We start from the raw sequence: 24920 nt of genomic DNA, 5'->3' as shown, positions 1-24920 counted from the left end.
ACTCCCCCTGCTTGTGTTCCCTCTCTCGCTGGCTGTCTCTATCTCTGTCAAATAAATAAATAAAATCTTAAAAAAAAAAAAAAAAGAAATGGGATTTGAGGGGCGCCTGGGTGGCTCGGTCGTTAAGCGTCTGCCTTCGGCTCAGGGCATGATCCCAGGGGTCCTGGGATCGGGCCCGCATCAGGCTCCTTGCTCCGCTGGGAGCCTGCGTCTTCCTCTCCCACTCCCCCTGCTTGTGTTCCCTCTCTAGCTGGCTGTCTCTCTGTCAAATAAATAAAAATAAAATCTTAAAAAAAAAAAAAAGAAATGGGATTTGATTCCAGCCCTGTAAGGCACCAAAGCCATGTTCTTTCCACTCTACCAGGCTGTCTGTGAAGAAAATACTAGGAACAAGGCCACTATAAACCCTTTCCCCTTTCCAAGCACGAAGTATGCTCTTTTAGTAGCACGTATGTTCCCCTCACGGCACAGGCAGAATTCACATCTGAGACTGGCAGTTAGGAAATCACAAAGCATGAAACTGATTGGGAGAATAAAAAAGAACATCATGCAACATTACCTAATTGTTTAGTAATGTTGTCATGCATTGTCCAAAATTGGCCTGGAACAGGAGTACAGCCAAAGAGGGGAATATAAACAGATCTTGCACTGGGACGAGCCACCTCATTTTCTAGCCTTTCTTACTCATATGAAAAGTGAAGACAGTCGCAGTGAACTCCAGGAACACATGCTCAGGTACAGAAAGAGCCACTGAAGGGTCAGGCCCGAAAGAACATTTACACAACTCCAGCAGGGAATTAAAATGTACCGTATGTTTTTGCCTTTCAAAGCATGATTCCCTTTCCTGTTTTTGTTATTCTGAAATTAAAAACATTTGGTTGGTGTGCCAGGCAGCAAATGCTGTAGACACCCCAGGTCACCAACACCCCTCATGCCATGCCAGGGAAAGCAATCAAAACAGCTCTGACTTCAGAAAATCACGGCTGGGCTTTGTTTTCAACACCAAATTAATGGATCACCCTTACACACCATGGTTTATTTGGATCCTCTCAATGTTAAAAAAAAAAAAAAAAGACAACCCACAGGAACCAGAAACGATTACTTTAAAATTAACATGTGTATGCTCGTGGCTTTGCATGCTGCCTCTGGTGAGTGCTCATGCATCACGGTACTTAGGGGACCACTGGCTTTGTTCACTGCTGTATCCCACTAACGGTGTCACGAACAAACACCACCAAAACCAAAGGCATCCCTCCCCACCAAATACTGAAAACATAAAATCCTCTCCAATTGATACGATGCAGGTACCGAAAAAGGAATCGGACATAATTTTTTTAAAAAGACAATGCACAAAAATTTAATTCTACAAAAAAGATGCTAAGGTAATTATACTCTTAAAACTGAAGAGGGGGAGGGTTTTTTTTTTTTTAAGATTTTTATTTATTTATTTGACAGAGAGAGACAGCCACCTAGAGAGGGAACACAAGCAGGGGGAGTGGGAGAGGAAGAAGCAGGCTCCCCACGGAGGAGCCTGATACGGGGCTCGATCCCAGAATGCCGGGATCATGCCCTGAGCCGAAGGCAGACACTTAACGACTGAGCCACCCAGGCGCCCCTGAGGGGTTTTTCTTTAACATTCAATGTAATTTGTGCAATATTCTGTCAAACAGTTATCACCTTAAACATATTTGAAAAAGATTTATTTTGGGGTGCCGGGGTGGTGCAGTCGGTTAAGCATCCACCTCTTGGTTTCAGCTCAGGTCATGATCTTGAGGTTGTGGGATCGAGTCCTGTGTCAGGCTCCACACTCAGCATGGAGGCCGCTTGAGAGTCTCTCTCCCTCTCCTTCTGATCTCCCCCATTCTTCCGCTCTCTCTCTCAAATAAATAAATAAATAAATAAATATTAAAAAATATTTATTTTACTAAATTTCAACATTCAACTTTTCAGGAAACTAGTTGGTGTTTGCCTATCATGCCAACCAAATAAACTTCTGAAGTTATGTTTCCTTCATGAAAATAATGTTTAGGGATTAGGCTGGGGGTACTTCTCCTGTGTCATTTTTCCGTTACTGTGATTCTTTTATCAGTATTTCTCTCTCAGAAGTTAGAAGGGAGCAAAAAGATACGCCAATAGCATGTAATTATCTCAAAAAGAAAAGTCAACAGTATGAGCTGAGGTCAGCCCAATTTTCCACACCTTCCCTAAATACCTAACCCCAAAGTAAGAGCTGATATTCAGTACCATGACACTGAGGCCCTTACAGGACTGTCAACTATGAAAGGCTCCATTGTGTTCGTTATTTTACTTACTCTGACTGGAAACTACACTCACACACTTCAGGAATTTCACAAATGAGGCAACAGGGTCCAGAGAGGTTAAGGGACTTGCCCAAGGTCACAGTTTGTAAATGGCAGTCTGGACTCAAATCTCGATCTTGACCCCAGAGGCCACACTTTTAACCACCACACTGTCTGCCCTTGTCAGGAGAAACCAAGGAGCAGCCTATTTTATAAAGCGAAAAATAACAGAGAGAGCTCAGAGAAGCAGAAACTTCACAAAAATCACACACATAAGCACAGCTTAAATTGCTGCCACGCATCCAAACAGAGACATGCTCGACCAACTTACAACAACTTTCAGGTTTCCTTTAACATCAAAAGACTTGATCACCCAGTTGACAGACTTTTTGCACTTCAAGATCAGGATGAGATTTTTGACCACCTCAAGGTCCTCTCGAGAAGGTCTTATGTCAATTATTATATCCACCTGGAAAGCACTGTGTGTGGAAAACAAAGGCAAAGTTAGGACCCCAATGCCAGAAAGTTGCAACTATCTCCTCTCTTCCAAGTCTTCATGTTTCCAGTGTCTGGCCAGTTGATTAAAAAGCTGGAGTTGATCCCAGGCAAATGACATGTGCAAAACAGATTGTTAGTGCACACAAAACAAAATGGTTTTACATAACAATAGACAAATATGCCTGCTGATAACTGGACACTGAAATTTTTCTCCTTCTTTAGGAAAAAAAAAAAAGATGGTTACTTAACACATCCACTGTTTGAAATGGACTTGGGCAACCACAGGAGTTTGCTTAAAGCAGAATTGTTGCTTTTCAACCTTCAACACCTTCAATGTGTAACTTTTCAATTTGCTATATGCTCAAATTCCTTCAAAACCGGAAATTTAAGTGCCAGTTAGGTAAGTAGAAGGTGGCAGGGAGGAGGGAGGCCTGGTAGTAAAAACCAACCAAACAAACAAACAAAAACAACATAAAAATAACTAGGACACTTCAGATAAAATAAGAGGCAAAAGGGTGGAGAATCTTACTTTATATATAAAGTTTGCTTAAGCCATTAACATTTGCTACAGAATCATATCTCCACTGACTTTCCCAAACTTCTGGATATACAGTTATTAAAATAAAGAAAACAGATGGTCAACCAAATGATTACTGGAAAATTGATGAACACAACCCAAACTTCTAAGAATTCAATATAAAAGAAAATTTTTTTTTAACCAAACAATAACATTTCTGTCATCCTGAATTTAAAGGAAAGTCTTTCTTTCCATTTGGTTTTACACACTTGTAAAGCATATGATGAATGATATACTCAAATGAAGCCTGAGGCTTAATATGTAAGTACATTTGCCAGATTGCTTCTATTCCCATTCTCTTTTAAATCTTCCACAAAATTCTTCATGTGGGACAGAATGGAATCTTCCCAAAACTGATGTGTAGTTTATTCACTTTTGAAAGCAAAATTTGATTAGAATTTTAACTTTGAAATCCCTCTACAATTTAAATTTACATTTTAAGTCACTAGTCCACAGGAATGCAGGCTAAAGTGGGAGAAGGAGCCACTTTTCCTCTTTTATTCTCTTTTTAATTCCCTAATCATTCTTGACAGGGAGAGTTAAATTTTTAGTCCTGGGGCAAGAAGTTGAGGGTGGAAGAAGGAGAAAAAGAACACAAGCGAGAGGCAGGTTGTATCTAATCGTTCTCTGGTGTGTCACCATGAAGGGCCACATCTCCACACACATATACATACACACACACACACACACACACAGCTTTAAAGTATATGTGCAAATATGCTCTAAGGACGTTAGAAACAGAATTTTATTAAAAACACAATTTATTAAAATTATAATTATGTTAATAAGGTATATTTTATCATTTTTTTTTTATCAGGGATAATCTCAGTCAAAGGAGATAATGATGCAGCAAGAGTGATTTAGTCCTACAATTAGGTCTGGAAGTTCAGAAGAGGCTTCAGCAACTCATCTAGAATATAGGGGATCTAGAGACAGATGCAGAAAATAAAATGTACCATAGGTGCCTTCACTCCCTTTCTCAAAACTTCTGTTGATTCACCTCAGCCAAAGCATTAAGCCTCCTACACGGGTAGGGTTGTACCTCTCTCTGCCTCAAGTCAGCAAAGATCTTTTCATCTCTCTCTCTAAGATCTTATTTATTTATTTATTTATTTGAGAGAGAAGAGAGTGTGACAGTGTGCAAGCGGGGGGAGGGAAGAGGGAGGGAATCTCAAGCACACCTGCACTGAGCACAGAACCCTACATGGGGCTCCGTTTCATGACCAGGAGACCGTGACCTGAGCCGAAACCAGGAGTTGGATGGTTAACTGACTGCACCCCCCAGGCGCCCCTTTCATCTCTTCTCAGTTGCGCGCGTGCGCACACACACACACGCACACACACACACACACTCACTTACCTGTAGGGGTTAGAGTTGGGGGTAATTAACTCAATGATGTGTACTTCCTTATCCTGGGGCTGGCTGGATATCACACAACCCTCTGCTGCTTTGGGCTGAAGGTACTCGGCAAGGTAATTGAGCGAGAGAAAATTCTTCCCTATGTTGCACGTGGGAGGGAACACTTGATCTGAAAGCAAAGCAGCACAGAACGATACGTCAAACCACGGAGCTATGGGGTCACCAGAATCAAAGGGAAGAAGGTGACAGTGACCCTGAGCAGGTACAGGACACAGGGAACCACAAGTTGCAGCAAGTGCCTTAGAACTCCTCAGCCACGGCCCTGAAATGCCTCCAATACGGTCGCCAGGGACCTCCTAGTGACCTACTCTAGTGGTCTCTGAGTCTAAATCCTCTCCTTTCCTATTCTCTGTTGAGGCTACTTTGTCCTCATCTGCTTCCTCTGACCTATCTCTTGTCCCTTTCCCTGGTTCCTCCTCCTCTACCCATTCTTTAAACACCAGCAATCCCCAATCTTCAGTGCACACCAGAATCTACCTATTTGGGACCCCATCCCAGAGATTCTGACTTAGAATCTCTGGGGTGGGGGCGGGGGCTGCCGAGGAAGCTTTCTTTTTGAAAAGCTCCATAGTTGATTCTGATACAAAACCAAGGCTCAGAACTCCGTTTCTTCCTCAATCCCCATTTCGTCTTGTATTCTTCCCAGATGATCTCCATCACTCCCAGGGCTTCAACCTGCACCTAGATCATGACTCCCTTACCGAGTTGCAGACCTGTGTTGTCTTCTGGCCACCAAGTACCTAAAAATCCAATAGCTATTTCACAGTCCGCATACTCACTACTGAAATCAATGATCCATCCTATGCCCCAGGTATGTCCTCCTTAGATATTTGCTATTTCAATTAACAATCAACCACCTAATTAATTCTCTGGCCTGCTATGTAGAATTAGTCATCCCCTCACATTTATTCATCACAACACTACAGATCTAAAGACTGAAGGAAGCAGTTTGGGGAAATGAGGGCAGATTTTCACTCTTTCTCACAACTGTGACACAGATGGCTAATGCTTTGACAACACCATACAGTTTACAAGGTGCTTTCACAAACACCATCTCATTGTGCTGAGGGCTGCTCCTCACCTCCACCAGGGAAAGCGATACAAGTACCGAGGGTCTGAAGATACTCCCGCAACGGCACATGCCGTTTCCACAGCACTGTGCCTGATGGGATTTCCAGCCAGCGGTTTAAATGTTTAAACAGAACTTGAAACTGCTGGCAGTGTGACAGCTGGGACCAGTGTCAAGGAAGTTCTAGGTGTAGCAAACTTTTTTTCAGAAGGGGTAATTAATCAGAGCCATGGCACTTTAATGAAACAAACTTCTGCCTCTTTTCATTTAACGGAAAGGATACTAGGGTTCAAATTCACATGCTAGTTTCACTCAGGAGAGAGGGATCGGCCCACGAAGTCCCAGATTGGGTTGATACTGCCCTGCTCCCAACCCCCACCAAGCCTGCGTCACCCTCCCTTGTGCCTAAGTCCACCGCACACACGGAGGCATCCTGGCTCCGTGCACCATGGCGCCCTCAGCACCAGGCCTAGACCAGAGGGGACCAGAGGAGCTCGTGAGGCCCCAGCGCGCAGGCTCTTCACCCTGCATTCTTCTCTCAGACCCCCTCGGAGAGAAGAGACCAGGGCTCCACAGACTCCAGCGGCTGGAGCGGCCTCCCCTCCCACATCTGCTAAGGTTTTTGCCAGATGAACAGATGAGGAATGCACACCGCGCAGCTGCAGCCCTGCGGAAGCCTCCCCCACATCACAGGATGGAAAATGATACTGGGGTGGCAAGACTGAAATGCAGTCAAGAATCAGAGGGGGTGTGTATGGGTCAGGGACAAGCCAGTCTGGAACTCTGGCCTGTAGATCCATCTAGTTCACAGGTGTGCCTGGTTTGCACCTGGCGTGCAGCAGGCACATGGTATAGGCTTCCTGAATTGACAAACGATGATGTGAGATTTGAGACAAATAAAAAACTCACCCACACTGTGACCCTCCTAAGCCACGAGGAAAGGTTTGTTTAAAAGTTGCTGTTATTAAGGGCTCAAGTCCCAGATGCCATTGTCACTAAGTTGAATAAGTTGATCACTTTCTGTTGTGTATACATGTGTGTGTGTGAGTTCTTTTTCCCCCAAATGACCTTCCGCACGCCTGGCATCAAAACTTACACCAACTGCCAAGTAGAAAGGAAACCACAAAGGGGAATCCCCGGGTAGAAACCTGGCAAGTTTTGGGGGGAAAAAGTCACATGCTTATTTGTATTTTAGGAAAGGATTGACAAATGACTTTGCTACCTAGAATGATATACTCTGGGAACATGGGGGGTAATGCAAACTCTTCATTTTCTTGCTGTGGAAACTGAGACTTAAGTGGCAAATCAGAGGTTGCTTGAAGTCTCACAGTTAATGAGACCTGTTGGGATAAGAACCGAACTCCTCAATTCCTCCACTCAAGGTATACGAGTTAGAGCAGTAGTTCTCAAATGTTAGCACATATCCAAATCCCAGGAAGGCTTGTTAAAACACAGATGGCTAGACCCCACCCCTAGAGTTTTCAATTCAGTTGGTCTTGGACGGGCCTAAGAACTGGTATTTCTAACAAGTTCCCAGGTGATGAGGATGCTGCTGGGGTGGGAACCACATTTGAGAGCCACTGGGGATACAGTAAGAGGTGGCTCATGGCCTGGGATCCCTGGACTCAAGCCAGGTAGAGACAAGTCAGGTTCTGGGAAGCTGGCCGATAAGTCCCACTCAGTGGAGCCTGATCCATGGTGATAGACATCATTTTGCGGTCCACCAACCTTCCCCCAAGTGCTCTTCTCCATGCTGTCTACCAGTGACTCATACCCAACTGGTAGCTGGAATAAAGTTTCAGGGGCTCCAAAGGTGTTACCAAGGAGTCACCACTTTTTACTGGACTGGACACCAGGTCATTTCAGTTCCTGACTCAGCGTGTGGTTCTGGGGATGTCACTAAACCCCTCACTCTCAAGGCAGGCAACGGCTGCACATAAAAGTTCGTGCACTGTCAAGAGAACAGGTCGACATTCTAAATGTTACTGTAATACATTTCCTTATTCTAACAAATTCTGGGGGGCAAAAGGTGGGTAATCAGCATTCTTTCATGCTATTAGAGTTCTGCTTCAGAAATGCAGACCACTGGTAGGGCTTAGAACCTTTGTTAAAAGAGGTTTTTCATTTTGTTCCAATGGGACTTGACTTCTATTATAAGCTACCTGACCACCCTCAGAGTCCAGTAACAAACTTCAACTTTTTGAATCCAATACTCATCTAAAACTCTTCTTTCTACTCTGCGAGGTGCCTCCTTGCATTTTGGGGTCGTGCTTACTTGGCTACGACTTAATATACGGCATCAAGAAACGAGCATTAGCCAGGAAACCTGGCTTTGAATTCTGGCTTCGCCCCTTCCTAATAATGTGGATTTGAGCAAGCTAGCTTCACCCACCACTAACCCCTCTGTAAAATGGTGGGAATAATGGTTTCCTCCCAGGATTACTGGCGAGGTTAAGCAGGGCCCATGGGAAAGACACAGCACACACTCCAACATCAGTGTCCGCCTCTCCTTGCATCTGTCACACAGCCCAGGTACAAGGACAGGCCGGGGACAAGCATTCAATAACCTACGCCATGCTGTCCCGCTGCTGCAAAAGAGGAGAAAAGTGCTGTAGGTTCAACAGAAAGCAGACGGACGCTGAAGACGTGACATGCAGTTTTCACACAACCACCTGACTATAACAAGAACTCATTCACAAGAGTTGTTATTTCTAGTAACTTAGGGGGGCTCCAAATATACTCAACTAAAAATAATGATGAAAGAAGTTATTTTTAAAAATGGGCCTTCAAGCTGAGTGACCAGATATTTATATCCCTTTGCAAGGCAAGGAAATTAAAATGGACCATCTCTTATCAAGGCCACACAGTTCCTTTCTCCAATAATTTTGTCCTTGTAACTGGCATGAGTATTAAAAATATATTCAAACACTTTTCCTCAGCTATTCCCCCAAATCTAACCAATGTTTCAAGACCATAAACTAATATTGGCTTCCAATGTTTGCGGATTACTAGGTAAGAGGACGCCCTAACTCTTGACTCATTCTGGCAACCCCTCCTTCCTTCCATTAGCGATCTCCTCAGATCCTCACCCCTCACTCACTCTGACTTCCGTACATGGATGTCTTCTAAACCCTACACCACAACCCCCTCCTCTCTCAACGATGCTACTCCCCATTTCCTGCTTGGCTGTTACCAGGCCTGTTTCCTCAGAAGGAAAAAGGGAAGGAGGGAGCATGAGGGGTGCAGGCCCAGTGATCTCCCGGGTCCCTGACAGCTCCAACATTCTGTAATTCTATGATTCCTTGCCCACCTGGTCTCTGAAAAGAAAACAACTGACTGTCATAAATTAGTCATTAATTGGAACCACATAAAATTTACCTTCTCCCACTTTAATATAAATGTTTCTTGCTATCCTGAGTTCAGTGAATGAAGTGACTGCTCCGTATTCCTTTCGAGCCCAATTTAACAGATGTTCGTTTCCATGGGGGAAGTTCCTTTCTTCTGTTTCTGCTGACAAGGAGAAGTTTCTTGATGAAAACTGGACTGTGGAACCCTGAGACACCTAGAGGAAACAGAATAGGATAGAGGAACATACACATTTAATGTGGTGCGGTCACTGGGAGCTGAATTGTAATTAGAGAAAGCACTTATCAACCAATGCGTATTTGTCAATCCAACCCCTTCTCTTTGTTACACAGGCAGGTCATCTTTTTTCAGCAGCTGATTCAAGAAACAGTCCCAAGGCTACTTCTCCCAGGAAACAAGAAAGCTACCTATGACGCAGGATGTCCCTAAGAATTTTTAAAGAACTCTGTGATGAGAGACAGCAGAGTGCACTGTGAATTGTCACTGCTGTTTTTTCTGATATCTAAAACTGAAGTTACTTCAAGTAATGGGTTTCAAATCAAGTGGAAAGCCTTGGTGAGTGCTGTCATGGGCTTGTAGTGGGCTTCAAGATCAGGACAAGCAATCCAAAGTCCTGTTAGCGAGTAAACTTGACTTCTAGGTCTTCCAAGACGACAGCATCTACCGACAGTCACCACCACAGACACATAGCAAGAATCCCCCTTTGGTTTATGTGCTCCTGAACACGGAGATAAAAACAATGACTGGAGACTGCCAGTCTTCTACCACAATATGCTGCTTCCTACAAGTGAGATGCACGTATGTTACGGTTTATTTTGTAAGACCCCAAATACCCACAGGTAATGAAGTCAAGAGGCTGTTAGACTGATTCTAACAAAACTTTCAGGATGATTTATGCAAATACCATATTCTTGCTCGATGTATTTAGACAATCGCTGACCTAGCACATCATGGTATATATAATTAACACATACAAAGGAGGAAAATTATCATCTTGTTGCTGCACTGTAATCAAATTTAGTTGGTGAAAATATGCATGTCATCTGTATTGGCTAGCATTTGCAAAAATAACTGATTTTATTAATGTCAGAGTGAAACCTCAAATTGTCAGCAAAAAGGTTCATAAATTCCCAAGTCACACAACATAAATGTATTTAATTTCACATTAACGACTTACCATTAACAAAAAGCAAAATAGTTTCTAAAGGGATTATAAATAACCAGATAAAAGCAGGTAGAGAGCAGGGATTTTGCTTATGGTTCTACTGCTTACAGCAGTGTTTTCAAGCTTACTGTACATACAAAAAATAGTACTTATCCTAACTATTGTGCTGGCCTTAATATTTTCTATTCAATTATATGTATGTACAGTAGTCTCCCCTTATCTGTGGGGCATACCTTCCAAGACCGCCAGTGGATGCCTGAAACCAAAGACAATACTGAACCCTATGTATACCATGTTTTTTCCTACACATACATACCTATAATAAAGTTTAATTTATAAATGATGCACAGTAAGAGATTAACAATAATTAGTAATAAAATAGAGCAATTAAAACACTATGTCATCAATAAAAGTTATATGAATGTGGTCTGTCTTCTTAAAAATATCTTACTATACTGTATTCACCCTTCTTGAGATGAGGTCAGATGATAAAATGCTTACGTGAGGAGGGGCTCCTGGGTGGCTCAGGTGGTTGTGTCTGACTCTTGATTTCGGCTCAGGTCATGATCTCAGGGTCATGAGATCGAGCCACATGTTGGGCTCTACGCTCATAGGGAGGCTGCTTGAGATCCTCTCCCTCTCCCTCGGCCCCTCACCCTGCTTGTGCACTCTCTCCCTAAAATAAATCAATCAATCTTAAAAAAAAAAAAATGCCAATGTGAGGAAATGAAGTGAGGTTAATGACACAGGCATTGTGACGCAGTGTTAGGAACCACTGACCTCCTGATGATTTGTCAGAAGGAGGATCATCTGCTTCTAGACTGCAGTTGACCACTACCAACAGAAACCATGGAAAGCAAAACTGCAGATAAGGGGGCACTACTGTATTTTGAAAAATACTAGCAAAGAAATTCTCCACCAAATTGATTCCATGACCTACTCATGCTGTGGTCTCACTCTTGGCTGAAAAGTAGAAGCATTGAAGAGCTTCTAAATATCCTGAGGTCCAGGCATACCCCAGACCAATTAGAATCTTTGGGATGTGACCCAGACACCAGACTATCTTAAAGCTCCCTGAGGGATTCCCAAGGTCAGCCACAGTTGAGAAGACCTGCCTTGACCGGGACTGAGCGACCCATAGTTTGAAAAGCATTTTTACAGGTCAGGGCCAGTGTGGGTACCTTGCAGCTTCCTCTATACCAATGGTTCCTAACTGGGGTGATTCGGTCCCCCTGGGGACTTCTGGCAATGTCTGGAAACATTTCTTACTGTCACAACTGGGAGGAGGAGCTACCTAGCGAACAGAGGCCAGGGTTGCTGCTAAACATTCGGAGCCGCCCCCACAATACAGAATTATCCAAAATGTCACCAGTACTGTGACTGAGAAGCCCTGGTCTACACGTTGAACTGATCACACATCAGTAACATGAAACATCTACTGGATCCCCAGACTGGAGTCCGCACAGTGACAGCCCTCTCTGTGCTAGAAGTTGGGCTGCCTACTACTAAAGAAAGCAGCAGCTTCCTGGTTTGTATTGGCTCGGAAAGCCCTGAACTAATCATTACGAAGCTGGACATCAACCATGACCTCTGACAACAGTTACCACCTCCTGCACGCCTACTCTGTATCAGGCCCCACCAAGTGCTATGAGGTGTGGTAATGACATCTGCCGAACGTCCTGATGCCAGTTCCATATAAGCAAAACCAGTGGGGACGGTTTAGTTTCAACCTTGTTTTGACAATGCCTGCCTAAGAAAAAGTTCCTGAACCGTTTACCTGCCAAATAACCATGCCAACCTACGTCTAAATCCTCCGAGGCTTAGCTACTCACCAACACTGAACTGCAGTGTTTATCTGATTTTTATGACTTAAAGCACTGTAGTAAAATCTTCTTTTCACTGAAAAGCACTTGTGCTAAAAAGTCATTTTTATCAAGCCTGTCACCGAAAAAACCCACAACAGTGCAAAGGCCTTTGTCTCTCTGCCAGCACAGTTCTGAATGTTTAGGCAAGCGTCCGCGGACGCTCCGCTCCTTCTGTCCTCATTCATGTGACAGCTATAACATGAAGCCCTGGCATTTTAAGCGTTTTACACGGAGTGCATTTCTTCAGGGTGGCAGGTGGGCTACACCGTGTCAACAAGAGAAGAAATAGGGAGCAAATTCAAAACGTATCCTCAAGTCACAGAAAAGCAGTACTACGGCATGGCTGGTTCTTCAGGAAGGGGCAACTCCTGGGTGAGCCCTGCATCGACCCCGCTCAGGTCTGTGCCCTGCAGGCCAGCAGCAACTACGTTCACACACTCACGGCTGAGGAATCTGGAAAAGGAGTGAACTGCCACTCCTCAGGCACATTCCAGTCAGTAGAAAGCAAAGCTGCCAGAGGCAGTGAGGTGTCCCTGACTGCAGGTCAGTGGAAATTTTCTGCTGTGGCAAGGGGTTCGTCAGCACTCCTCCTGACCACCCGTTCTCCTGGCTCTGACAAAGCTGGATGCCGACAAAGGCCTCCCCCCAGCCCCCACTGAGATTTAGAAGGTAATGTTATTTCCATCTGACCCTCGGGACGACCTGTGAGTGAGGCTACCATGATTTCCACAGTAGAGAGGAAGAAAGCTCAGAGAAGCTACCGGCCTACCCAAGGTCAGAGAGTCAGCACTGGAGCAAAACCAGAACAGGACACGTCTGACCCCTGGTCATAGCTGGCCTCTGTACTAACCTTGCCAGAAAGAAGACCTCACTAGCTCCCAAGGCAGATTTCTGTTCTATCTGCAAGCTTTGCCTTCCATGCACATGGCTGAGCTATGCCTTCCAGACCAAGAACTCCTTCCTCTTTTCTCCATGAGACAAGCTTTCCAATGTTTGAAGATGTCATCTGACCCCGATCATGACTTCGGTTCTTCAGAGCACATTTCCAGCCCCCTCAACTCCTCCCCAGACACTGTGGTTCTCAGATCTTCACCAGCATAGTCTCGGAAATGTGGTACCTGGGACAAGCCTTGGGGTTTGGGGTGTGGTCTGACAAATGCACTGTAATGGTTAATTCTGCGTCAACCTGACTGGGCTACAGGGCGTCCAGATATTTGGTCAAACGTTATTCTGAGTATTTCCGTGAGGAAATCTCATTCTGTGGATGAGATTAACATTTAAATCAGTAGACTAAGTAGAACAGACTGCCCTTCCTACCATGTGTGGACCTCAAATCAGTTGAAGGCCTGACCCTTCCCTCTGAGTAAGAGAAAATCCTCCTGCCTGACAAACTCATCTCCTTCAAACTGGGACATCAGCTCTTCCTGGTTCTACAGGAGCCTGCTGGCCTTCAGATTCAAACTGGGTCAGACTCTGCAGATTTGGGGACTTGCTAGCCTCCATATTCACGTGAGCCAATTCCTTACCATACATCTCTTTCTACATATATGTGGACTCTTAATGAGGCCCCAAATCACATCAGCTTTTCTATCAGCTGAACCCTGCCGGTATCTCATATTCATTAATTCATACTTTAAACATACTTGTGACAAATATTTATTGAGCACCTCCCTCCTCTATGCCAAGCACTGCTGGAGATGCTGGGATAACAGTACAGAAGGTGACAGACAAAACTCCCCACCCTTGCGGAGCTTACAGTCTAGTAAGGAAGTCAGAAGAGCACAATGAGTAAGTCAAATATGTAATATCCTAAGAAGTGCTATGTAGAGAGAAGAAGAGAAGGTTTAAATGCTGTCATGGGGAAAGTGAGAAAGTCACTGAGCAGTTAAAGCTCTGAAAGACAGAGACAGCAAGCCGGAGGACGGGGACGGACGTCAGAAGGAAAGCATCTGTGGTTGAGACAGCAGCAAGTGCAAAGGTCAGGCGAGGGGAGGGGGGAGCAGGGAGGCCAGTGTGGCTGGAGCACTGGGATGGGGGGGACAGGTAGCGGAAAAGGTCAGAGAGGTCAGAGAGACCAGGAGGTCCAATGTGACCTTACCCTTACCCAACCTTACCCTGCTGGTAAGGACTTGTGGTGTTTAGTCTGGGTGAGATGGGCCGCCACTGAGAGTTCATGAAAACATCTAACAAATGTTTTAACAGAATTACTCTGACTGCTATGGTCAGTCTAGACTGAAGGGAGACAAGAGCAGGAGACCAGGAGTAGACTTCCATAATAACCCCGGGGCGAAAGGGTGGCAGCTCACCCCAGGGAGGTGGTGATGGAGATGGTGGAACCTAAATCCCCAGGTCTTATTTTATTGGGTTGAGGCGTTTTGTATCCTTCCCTTATACCAGTAACTCTTTCATATAAATACAAAGTCTTATATTTATTCCTTAGACCCATATTTGAAGTCTGTGGAGAACACATAAAAATGCTCATTCTGTTAGCTGTCAACATCGCTGCATTTCATATGCGTGCCTTCTACACAGTCAAATGAATCCCCGAGCAGTGGAGTGAGACCAGGCTAAGGTCTGTGACTTTCAGGAACGCTCCAGTGCTGACCCAGCACGCTGAACAGCACTTGCTGGGGTCCCAGGCTGTTCAGCAACAACAAAGTAACCCTACAGAACTGTCCTCATCTCATCTCTAAGGGCATCGTGCTAGAACCTGCCCAGAGTCCTGCTGAAATAAAGACACGGCCTATCGCTGTCATCCCTCCACTGGTCAGTGCCCTAGTCCCTGCCTCATCTTCATGGTATGGTATCCTCATCTGAGTCTGGCTTGGGTTAAAGTCTGTGGAAGAACACAGATATAAAGAGAATAACAACAACCAAAAAATATTTTTTCTAGTACAAGGAGGGGTTAAAATCACAATTGCAAAGAACGTAACTACATGAGTGAATATGGAATTGTTTAAGAAAATGTTAAGAACAAGGATTTTATATTTGGGTAAAACGGCAGAAACTTTCCAAGACTATTTATTCCATCCCCCATTCTCCACTTTATTTGTAGGTTCTTGCCATGCTACCACTCCACTTTTGGCTCTAATATCTCAAGCAACCTCGATCTCAAGGATTACAGTCACCTCCTATCTTCCAAGCTGCCAATCCTATCTCCTTCCTCCACCCTGGCAACCGAGAGATTTTTCTAAAAGGTCAACACGTGATGATGCAGGAGCATCATCTTAGATGATGCTATCTAAGCATCTTAGATGGCATATGACCAGACAGGGCCTCAGCCTGCCCCACTCCCCACCACTCCCCCATCTACTCACCATATGGAATCACTCAGTGGCAGACACATCCTGCTGCTTCAGGCTTCTGAGTATTTTACATCCTGCTCCCCACCCGGACCACTCTTCCCAAGCCTCCCAGACTTCCCTCCTCTCCTCATGGTGGCACAGGTGCCGTGTCACACCTCTAGTCCAGACCCCCTCTCTCACATGAACCGTGACCACTTAAAAGCAAAACTGACAAAAGACCACCACGAGGAGGGCCAAGAAAGCGCCTGGTTCATTCTACATCTCCTGGGCCTGGCACAGAGCTTGGCACAAAGCAGGGACTCTGTAATTGCTTGTTGAATGGAACTCAATTCTGTTACTTACAGAAAAGGATACACCATAATTTCATCATTCCTGTAACCCAAACTCCTTACTTCCCTCACTGCCTGGGAAATGATCTTTTAGCCAACCTTTAAACCCCATGATCTGCTTTTTCACCCAATAACTCCAACTAAAAACCAGTTATTAAATCGTTCAGTAGCTCCATGTCTCCCCGCCACCACCAAATTCAGTGAACTTTCCTCCTACTTGATAATTAAAACGCAATCCTCTGACATTCCCTGACATGACAAACATCTTCCTGTGGGAATGAACCGAGCGCGGAGCTCCAAGAATCCTGATCCTTAGCAAGTGTCTGCTGCAGGCGCAAATGTGAAGCACGTTACCTTCCACAACCCCCAGGCTGCGGAGATGCACATGGAGCCGACTCCCCTCCTAAGCTCTTCCCTAACCACGCATGACATTTGTATTTTAGATTCTGGTTATGCTACCAGATTTTTTTTTTTAGGAGCAGAACATTACTCTATCTGCCAGTGCTGGGAGTTTTATTACAAGAACTTACGGCTAGGCAACGAGAGCCAAGTTTATTATTTTTTCTGGATCAGATTCAACAACCTTGTCCAAAAAGAGCAAGAAAAAAGCAAAAGAGGCAACCAGCCCTTTTGTTTCCACACCTGCATTTAAGCTTTAACTCTTGAAGTCCTAAGCAGATCCATGGAAGCCTCAAGATTTATCTCCCAAGCCCAAGTGAAGTGAACAAATCCTGGCCGATGGGTGCAGTCACCACTTTCCTGGAACAGGGGTTCTCTGTTTTAGCACTTAACTCAGCACACCAGCTGACTCAGAGGCCCGGTGGTTGCTGCCTCACAGTATCTTTCTGGGCCTTCCCCAAGTTGGTTTGATCTTCAGTGAGGGGGGAGACAGAAGCTTCGCAGAGGGTGGTGCCATCCCACAAGGACTCACCTCGTCCTGTCCCCTTCCTCCTGCCTCACTGCCCTCACCTCCCAAAGAATGTTCCCAGATGAACATCTGATCTAGAATTCTCATCTGAAGTTTCATCTCACCCTCCTCAAGGCCACTCACATGTTACCTTCTCATGGGGCCTATTTAAAATTACAATCAGACCCCCCAGCAGCCTCACTGTAGCTATCCTGATCCCCCCACCAAACCTGCTTTCCATGTTCTTATTGCTATTAGATTGAATAGTCACCTTCCAAACTATCATATAACTTATTTATTATGCTTATTGCCCATCTCCTTCCACCAGCATGTAAGCTCCTTCAGAGGCTGGGATCTTCTCTGCTTTGTTTGTGGGGATATCCCAAGCACCCAAAATAGTGTTATGTACAGAAAAGATACTCAAGAAGTACTTGTTTAATGAATCAGTGAATCCCGAGGTCTGATCAGTTGGGAGTACCTGCCTAAACTTCTGTCACTGAGAGGGACTCGGAGGTCATTTGCATAGAGAAGTAGGGAGAAATGAGGAGTGCCGTGATCGATCGTGTGTCCGCCCGTGGCTCAGGGCAGGCTGCGCTTGCCCCACAGTTGTCCAGGATAGTAGCCACTAGCCACGTGCTACCACTGAACACTTGAAATATGGCGAGGGACACTGCCCTGCGTTGTAAATGTAAACTACATACCAGACTTTGTACTGTGCTATATAGCACAAGAAAAAAGTAAAGAAATCTCAACAATTTTTTGTTGATTACATGTTAAATGATATTTGATTATACTGGGTTAAATTACATATGCCATTACAATTAATTTCACTTATTTCTTTTACCTTTTTTAAAAGATTTTATTTATTTATTTGAGAGACAACAAAAGAGAAAAAGAGCAGGAGCAGGGGGGAGGGGCAGGGGGAGATGGAGAAGCAGACACCCCACTGAGCAGGGAGCCTGATGTGTGATGTGGGACTCGATCCCAGGATCCTGGGATCATGACCTGAGCCAAAGGCAGACGCTTAACCAACTGAACCACCCAGGTGCCCCATTTCTTTGACTGTTCTAAATACACTAATAGAAGATTTTAAATTGCCTCTGTGGTTCACATTTTATTTCTATTGGACAGCCCTGCTCTAGAACCTCCTCCAATAGGACTATAAGAAAGCACTGATGATACCTATCTACCCATCTGCTTCTTGATCTGGTCTCAGAACATAAACTCATGTCAAGAAGCCACCTCAAGCCCAATACTTCACAAAGTGTGATCCTTAGACCAGCTTAATCATCCTGAAGATTCCAGCATGGGTAGGAATGTAGGGTCCAGGAACTGCATTAAAACCTTCCTCCCACCACCCCCAGGATTCCAGTGCATACTCGAGGATCACTGCTCTAGGCTGTAGATACACATATTATTTAAATCCCAAATAATCTTTGTCAAGCATGAACGGGATTGTGTACAGATCAAGAAAGGGAAAAAAAAAAAAAAAAAGCCAAGAGGGAGAGAGTAAAGCCAAGTCATGGATGGAGTCATCTTCTTGCACATCTAAAAAGAAAGAAATGGGCCTTGTGAAATCAGAGGAGCCACAGCTCCCCAAAGAAAAGCCGCTGACATCTCAAAGGAAAATCTGTTCCAGGAGTCACACACACACACACACACACACACACACACACACACACACCCTATAGCTCAGCTGTGGTCCATTTGCGGCTTGAGTTATCGGCTGGGTGAGTGCCTGCTGTTCAGGTTGTACCGCTCTGTGGGACAGCTCAGCTCTGCTCACGTACCCAGCTTCCCATAGCTACATGACTTCCGCATCCATCAAAGTGCAGCAGGCAGACAATCAGCATCGTCCCCTCTCCCTCTTCTGCCCCGCCCTGCTCCCAACTTTTACCACTCCTACTCCTTTCCCCTGACTCCGGTGCAGACAAATCTCTTTTTGGAGTTGCCTGCTTGGGAAAACAGAGCAAAACCAGAAAAACAAATAAAGCAAAGAAAAACATCGGTACTTCCAAAACACCTGCTGTGTCAAGTATTTACTAGTTCCATTCTAGAGGAATAAAAAGAAAGTAGTACAGGCATTTCTCTAGAATTTAGGTTTATAAGTAAATAGGATCTATGCAGATGGATCCTAGGACTCATAACTGTGCCCACACAGAAAGGCATTAAGATTATGCTTTGGTGTATTCTGTGCACGAAGTCCAGTAAAAATAAACTCACATGAAGTACTGGAACAGTACTGAAATATTTACCTCCCAAATGAGGACTAAACCCTACATTCTGAAAGAGGAAAATCACACACTCTCCCTACCCAATTCCTGGGAGGGCTGTGCTTGCCTATTTCCTCCAATGCCACGTGATGTGAAATGTGATCTGAAACATGTTTTCTATTAACCATATATCATGACTCAATGTTTTTTTTTAAGTTTGTTTTAAAGAAATAATAACTTCCATACCCATGAACCTACTGTCATAATTTGTAATGCTACATATTCATGAGCCACGTGATTATGGTATCTGCCAATCGTGCATTCAAAAAACACAAGTCCATGAAACCATTTAAAAATTCTTGGGTGTTTTTTATTTTGTATCTACAACCAGATTACTTTCTTCTACTAAAACGACTTAAAACATATCAACGCATTTTCTCAAAACAGTCATGATGGGTCACCCTCTGCTTTTAATTTTTATTTTTGCTGAACTATAAAAACGGAAGGACTGAAACTGCCCTCTGTTCTTTACACCCAACATGTTTACACAAGTCCAAGAGGAAAGCTCGAGATGCTGCCCTCCGAATATAAACATGCACAAACTTGAATGGGAGCCCCTACAAAAGCAATACTCTAATCGCCCATGGCCATGCTACAAAAATGACAGTATATGTGAATATAAAAAGAGAAGCAAAGTATGTCACTCCACCTGAAAGACAGACTCAGTCCACACAGGTTACCAAATTAATGAAGCATGAGCTGCTTTATAAGGTACAGTTTTCCAAGGTAGAGTCCCAGGGCCACACAGGAACCCCTGATGGTCTTAGAAAACGAGCTCTCCAGACTCCTAAATTTACCCTTTCTCATCTGCCAATGTTAGCAGGATTTTAGGATAAGGATGACCCAAAATTTAAAGTGTACGTGCCATCTAAAGGGTATTTTTCAGGGGAGCCTTAGTCAGTTGAGCGTCCAAATTTTAATTTCGGCTCAGGTCATGATCTCAGGGTCATGAGATCAAGGCCCACGTTGGTGCTCAATGCTGAGCCTGCTTAAGATTCTCCCTCTTCCTCTGCATCCCCAGCCTGGCACTCACACGTGCATGCATGTGCATACACACTCTCTCCCTGAGAAGAGAAGAGAAGAGAACAGAAGAGAAGAGAAGAGAAGAGAAGAGAAGAGGGAAGGGAAGGGAAGAGGGAAGGAAAGAGGGAAGGGAAGGGAAGGAAAGGAGAAGGGAAGGGAAGAAAAGAAAAAGAAAAAGAAAAAGAAAGGAAAAAAGGAAAGAAAAAAAAAATAAAGGGTATTTTTCAGGAAAAAATGAAATGTTGGCATGATTACTATTACTTGCCACGATCCTCAATCTGTTTTTTCCCTCCAAATGTACTTCTGGGAAATCCCTCACCAGGGAAGATTCTTTTATTTTTCTTTTAAGTTACATCCAATCTGCCAACCCAGGTTCAAGGGCACAAATGGAAATTTACAAGTGCCTGGCTCCAAAGAGGTTCTTAGAATTCCCTTTACAGAGTTCCTCTTTATCACGATGGATAATCTAAGTTCCATTTTCTTTTTTTTTTTTTTAAAGATTTTATTTATTTATGTGACAGAGAGACAGCCAGCGAGAGAGAGAACACAGCAGGGGGAGTGGGAGAGGAAGAAGCAGGCTCCTAGCAGAGGAGCCCGATGTGGGGCTCGATCAAAGGCAGACGCTTAATGACTGCGCTACCCAGGCGCCCCTAAGTTCCATTTTCTAGACCAGGAAATGAAGGCTCAGAGAAACTACAGGATCTGCCCGATCCACACAGCTGGTAGAAAGCAGAGCTGACGAGAGAACCACAGACTTTCTTCCCCACTGGAGAGCTGTTTCTACTCCACTACCATGGAGTAGTCGCTACTGAACTCAAGAAATCAGTACAGCTGGGTAGACAGAGCCCCACGTTAGCCTCCGAGCAATAGAGCAATGGGAGATAATAACCATGAAGGTTCTTACTCATCACTTACAAAGCGAACAAACCTCTGTTTGCAGAAATGGATTCCCTCATGTTAAAACGAGGAAAACAACAGGACCTACTTCACAGGCTTGTTACGAAGGTTAAATAAGGTAATACATGTAAAGTGCTTGGAAGAGTGCCTAGCACATGGCTCGCACTCTAAGTGTTGTCAAATGTACACATACGTGTAGACATAGCCTCACAACAGTCCACAGGGGTTGTCTGACAGACGGTAAGGTTGACAGGCCACAATTCATTCCTCACTGTGACTGGACCATAGCCTTCTTGTCCAAACCTCCAAAAAAGGATATACGAACCCTGTTTTCAAGGGCTGGAACAGTGCTGGCTCCAAACAGTAGCTCTGAACATCACCCAGCAGCCCTATCAGCCAGAAACTACAGAATCTCCAGGACAGCTCTCTGTGATAAACACGGAAGGGCTAGAGGTCAAATGGGCTTTCGTGGGCTTTTGGCAGAGGCAGCAGATGGACAAGCCCCCGACTCCGGGTCCCAGGATCACAGCTGTGTCATTCATACCCACACGGGACAAGGCAGAAGCAGAGTGAAGAGGACGCCCTGGCCCAGGGGCATTCAGAGGCCACCTGAGGACAGGGGGTTAGCACCAAGGGCAAAAACCGAGAGCAAAAACTGTTCTCGGGATACGTGTTCTACCTTGGACAAAGAAACAAGAAAGGCCAAAGGGGACCTTTCTTTCCCTGCAGAAATCAGCTTCCAAGCCAGGGGGTTGGACGGATGGAGGTCTGGAGTGCCTGAATTGGGCTGCCACAAAAAACCCGATGACTCTGCGCCCAGGAAGGAGCAGGGCCATCACGCAGCCCCCGTCAGAGATGGGGAATGCAGGCCACCTGTGGGGCATGCTTACCAAGGGCCTCACTGTCTACAACTCATGAGAGGAACAAGGCACAGCCATGAGCTTTCAGCCTCACCACGACCTCCCAGGAGACCCGTTTCTTCCCCTTCCACCACACGAGAACATATTCTGCAACCTCCCTTAACAACACTCACTTTTTCTATCAAACAGCCCCTTGGAGGCTGCCTACCATAGTACCCAAGGGCACCAGCAATGTCACGTTTGATACAAAGCTTGGGAGGGGCAGTTCCATCAGATCGCCAGGTTAGCCTTGGACAGTAATGCCTTAAAGCAAGTAACGAACTTTAGGTGAAGAAACCAGCCTTTCCCTCTCGGTGAAATCGAGTTTATTTAACCTCAATCTGCTGAATGAAAGCAAAGCCTTCACAGAGATGCGGCCCAGGCCTGCACACAGACATGACACAGCAAGTCCAGCCGAGCCAGGAAAAGTCGACGCTTGCGTGAACCCTCCAGGACAGGATGTCTTGCTCAGGAAGAATACACCCAGGCAAACCTCAGAAGGCCAACGGGCCACTCACCGCAAACATTCACAAGCCTTAACCCAGCAAGTCAAGATAAATCCTAGGAAGTCTTCCAAGAAACTCTTTCTGGACCAGGACTACCAGCTGAAGCTGGACCCTTTCCAACACTCTAATTGCCACAGTGACATTTAGGAAGAGCTCTCTTACCACAAATGGGCCAGAAACTCGTTCCTAGGAAATATGGTAGTTGACTGACCCTAGTTCATGAGAGGATCAAGCCCCTTACAATTAGGGCTCTTATGGACAAGCCACAAAACCAACAGATAAGCAGTCTCTGGAACAAAAATGCCTGGTACACAACCACTTGGAATATCCCACAGGGCACAGTGAGTCATTCCACAAGAGACTTTTTTTTAAGAAGAAGAAGAACCGATCTTGAAATGTTTAGTTATTTAATCTGCCTCTGAGAGAAAATTTATTTGGGGAAAGCCTCACTGGAAAATCCAAAATGGTGTATGTAGACCCCTAGCCTGCACACTCCTCGTGTACAGGAGTGACACTTGCGGTCGAGCAAACAGCTATGCTCGTGTGTGCAACCCTGCCCCCCGCTGCTCCTTGGTCCGCCTCGCAGAGGGAGCGGTCTTCACTGCATCTGGAAGAGGATTCTCCTCTTCTCCCATCTTCAGGAGCCAGCAATGACACTTCTTACACAACTGCAATTCCCAGTCTCTTCACCCTCTCTAGTGGGCAGCGGCTGGAGGGCAGGCAGTCCACGCCATTTCTCTCTGGAATCCTCCATACCTACCTCAGTTCCCAACAGCCTGCAGGCACTAAGCACCGGGGGTGGGATGAATGAACAAGTAGATGCATAAACCCTCATCCCAGGTATGCTAATCTCATGTTTTTCTAAACGTGGGGAGAGCTGGAAAGGAGGAATTTCGAAAAGGAAAAAAAAATCATTTCCAGATTTTTAAATGCAACGTAGTGGAGGACACGGGAATTTTTTTTAAAGTTCCCTCCTCCATAACCAAACGTGAATGCCTGAGTTATTCAAAGGGCATTTTTGGATACTACAACTCTCAGTTACACATCACTTGGATTCATGCAAAGGAATGCGTGGACATGTGCCGTGGTATAGGCTGTGCATGTCCCTTCCTAGAGCGGAGCTGAGCGCACATCTGGGGCTATTTAACAACTGATTGGAAATTTCGCCTTCTGATTTCCAGTTAAATACTGGGCACAGGAAAACAAATAGCACTTGTTTTTCACTGAGTCTTGTCAGTCATCCAAACTGCAGTGCAGACCAGAGAACTGCCTGTGGTTTGGTGGCAGAGGCCCAAAATAGTTAGACCTTTTTTCCCCCAAGCTGAAGTAAAAGGAATAAACCAGATTCTGGCAACCCCAGCCTCATCACCCACCCCTCCCCCCCACCTCAGAAACACAAAACTAGATTTTAAATATTAAGCACGTTCCTGGTATTAATTTACATTTTTCATTAGGATTAAATTTTGATTTGTTTTTATTCCATAGCCAATACCATGGCGTTTGGTTTCTTTCATTTTTTTTTCAACTGCCCTGCCCCAATATTTACTTGGATTTGCTGAAGAGGCAATGTTCAGATTACCATTTTCTGTTTCTAATTAAGTTGGGATAGAGTATCTAGCAGCTGTATTATCGAAAGAATCAGAGAGTCTCTTCAGAGACTTGCTAGTACCACCTCCTCACTTTCGAGAGGAGGAAACCGAGGCCCAAGGAGTGAAAGAAGTGATTCTGTCCAATGATACTGAACTAGTTAGCGGTACAGCCACCTCGTACTCAGGCCTCCTGATACCCAGGCTGCGGTGTTCAGCAGGAACAAAAATCTAAGTTACCTCTGAGTAGACTTGCCTGAAAAAATACAGAACAGCTAGTTAAATTTGAGTTTCAGATAAATGGTGAATAATTTTTTAGTATAAGTATGCCCCACACGTTGTAGGGGCATACGAGAAAGAAGGATTTGTTGTGTATTTGAATTTCAAATTTAAGGGGCATCCTGTAAATCCATCAACTCTGGAAACCTTATCTTAGAAACCTGTATCTTCTCCCACCCCGTATCTCCTCTCAACATACACATGTATACACACACACTTCTTTCTTTTTCATGTAAGTGTCTGGAGAATAGAAGTTGCGGCACAGTCATCCCAAGGACTAGTGAGACTGGAAGAAGTTGCTGCTTATTTCTTGACTTTCCTCCTCTTAGATGCCTTTCTTCCTTAAAAGCATGTAAAACAGCTAAGCCTGACATAAAGAGGCTGGCCCAGGCCTCTGGATTACACTTCAGGTCTCATCTTGAGCGTTTCTGCTTGTCCCAGGGCTCTGAGTCTGTGGACCTCGCAGGAGGGTGGACTCAGGTTCGGAACACAATAAAACAAGATTAAGACAAAATGAAACAAAAATCAGGTATGTGGATAAAGTAAAAAGATACATTTTTAAATCCAATTCATTGGTTTTACACCTTGACTTTTAAAACGAGTGCTGGAGAGATTTTTTTCTAACAACTTCATTGAGATATAATTCACCTATTATA

At 44.8% G+C, this 24920-nt stretch overlaps 1 protein-coding gene across 8 annotated transcripts in view; it reads right to left on the bottom strand.

Moving 5' to 3' along the window:
* The window catches only part of TGFBR3 (transforming growth factor beta receptor 3), a 193911-nt gene that overhangs the window by 42975 nt on the left and 126016 nt on the right, over window positions 1-24920 (bottom strand). For all 8 annotated transcript variants that reach the window (XM_026497623.4, XM_044383648.3, XM_044383649.3 and 5 more), the window contains 3 exons: window positions 9243-9426; window positions 4736-4904; window positions 2632-2779 (listed from right to left, as the gene is read on the bottom strand). In XM_026497623.4, the coding sequence (XP_026353408.1) occupies window positions 2632-2779; window positions 4736-4904; window positions 9243-9426 (501 nt within the window). The remainder of the gene's footprint in view (window positions 1-2631; window positions 2780-4735; window positions 4905-9242; window positions 9427-24920) is intronic.

Source organism: Ursus arctos, unplaced genomic scaffold (assembly GCF_023065955.2).
Source record: "Ursus arctos isolate Adak ecotype North America unplaced genomic scaffold, UrsArc2.0 scaffold_12, whole genome shotgun sequence".
NCBI classification, from domain to species: Eukaryota; Metazoa; Chordata; class Mammalia; order Carnivora; family Ursidae; genus Ursus; species Ursus arctos.
This window is presented reverse-complemented; position numbering and strand designations above follow the sequence as displayed.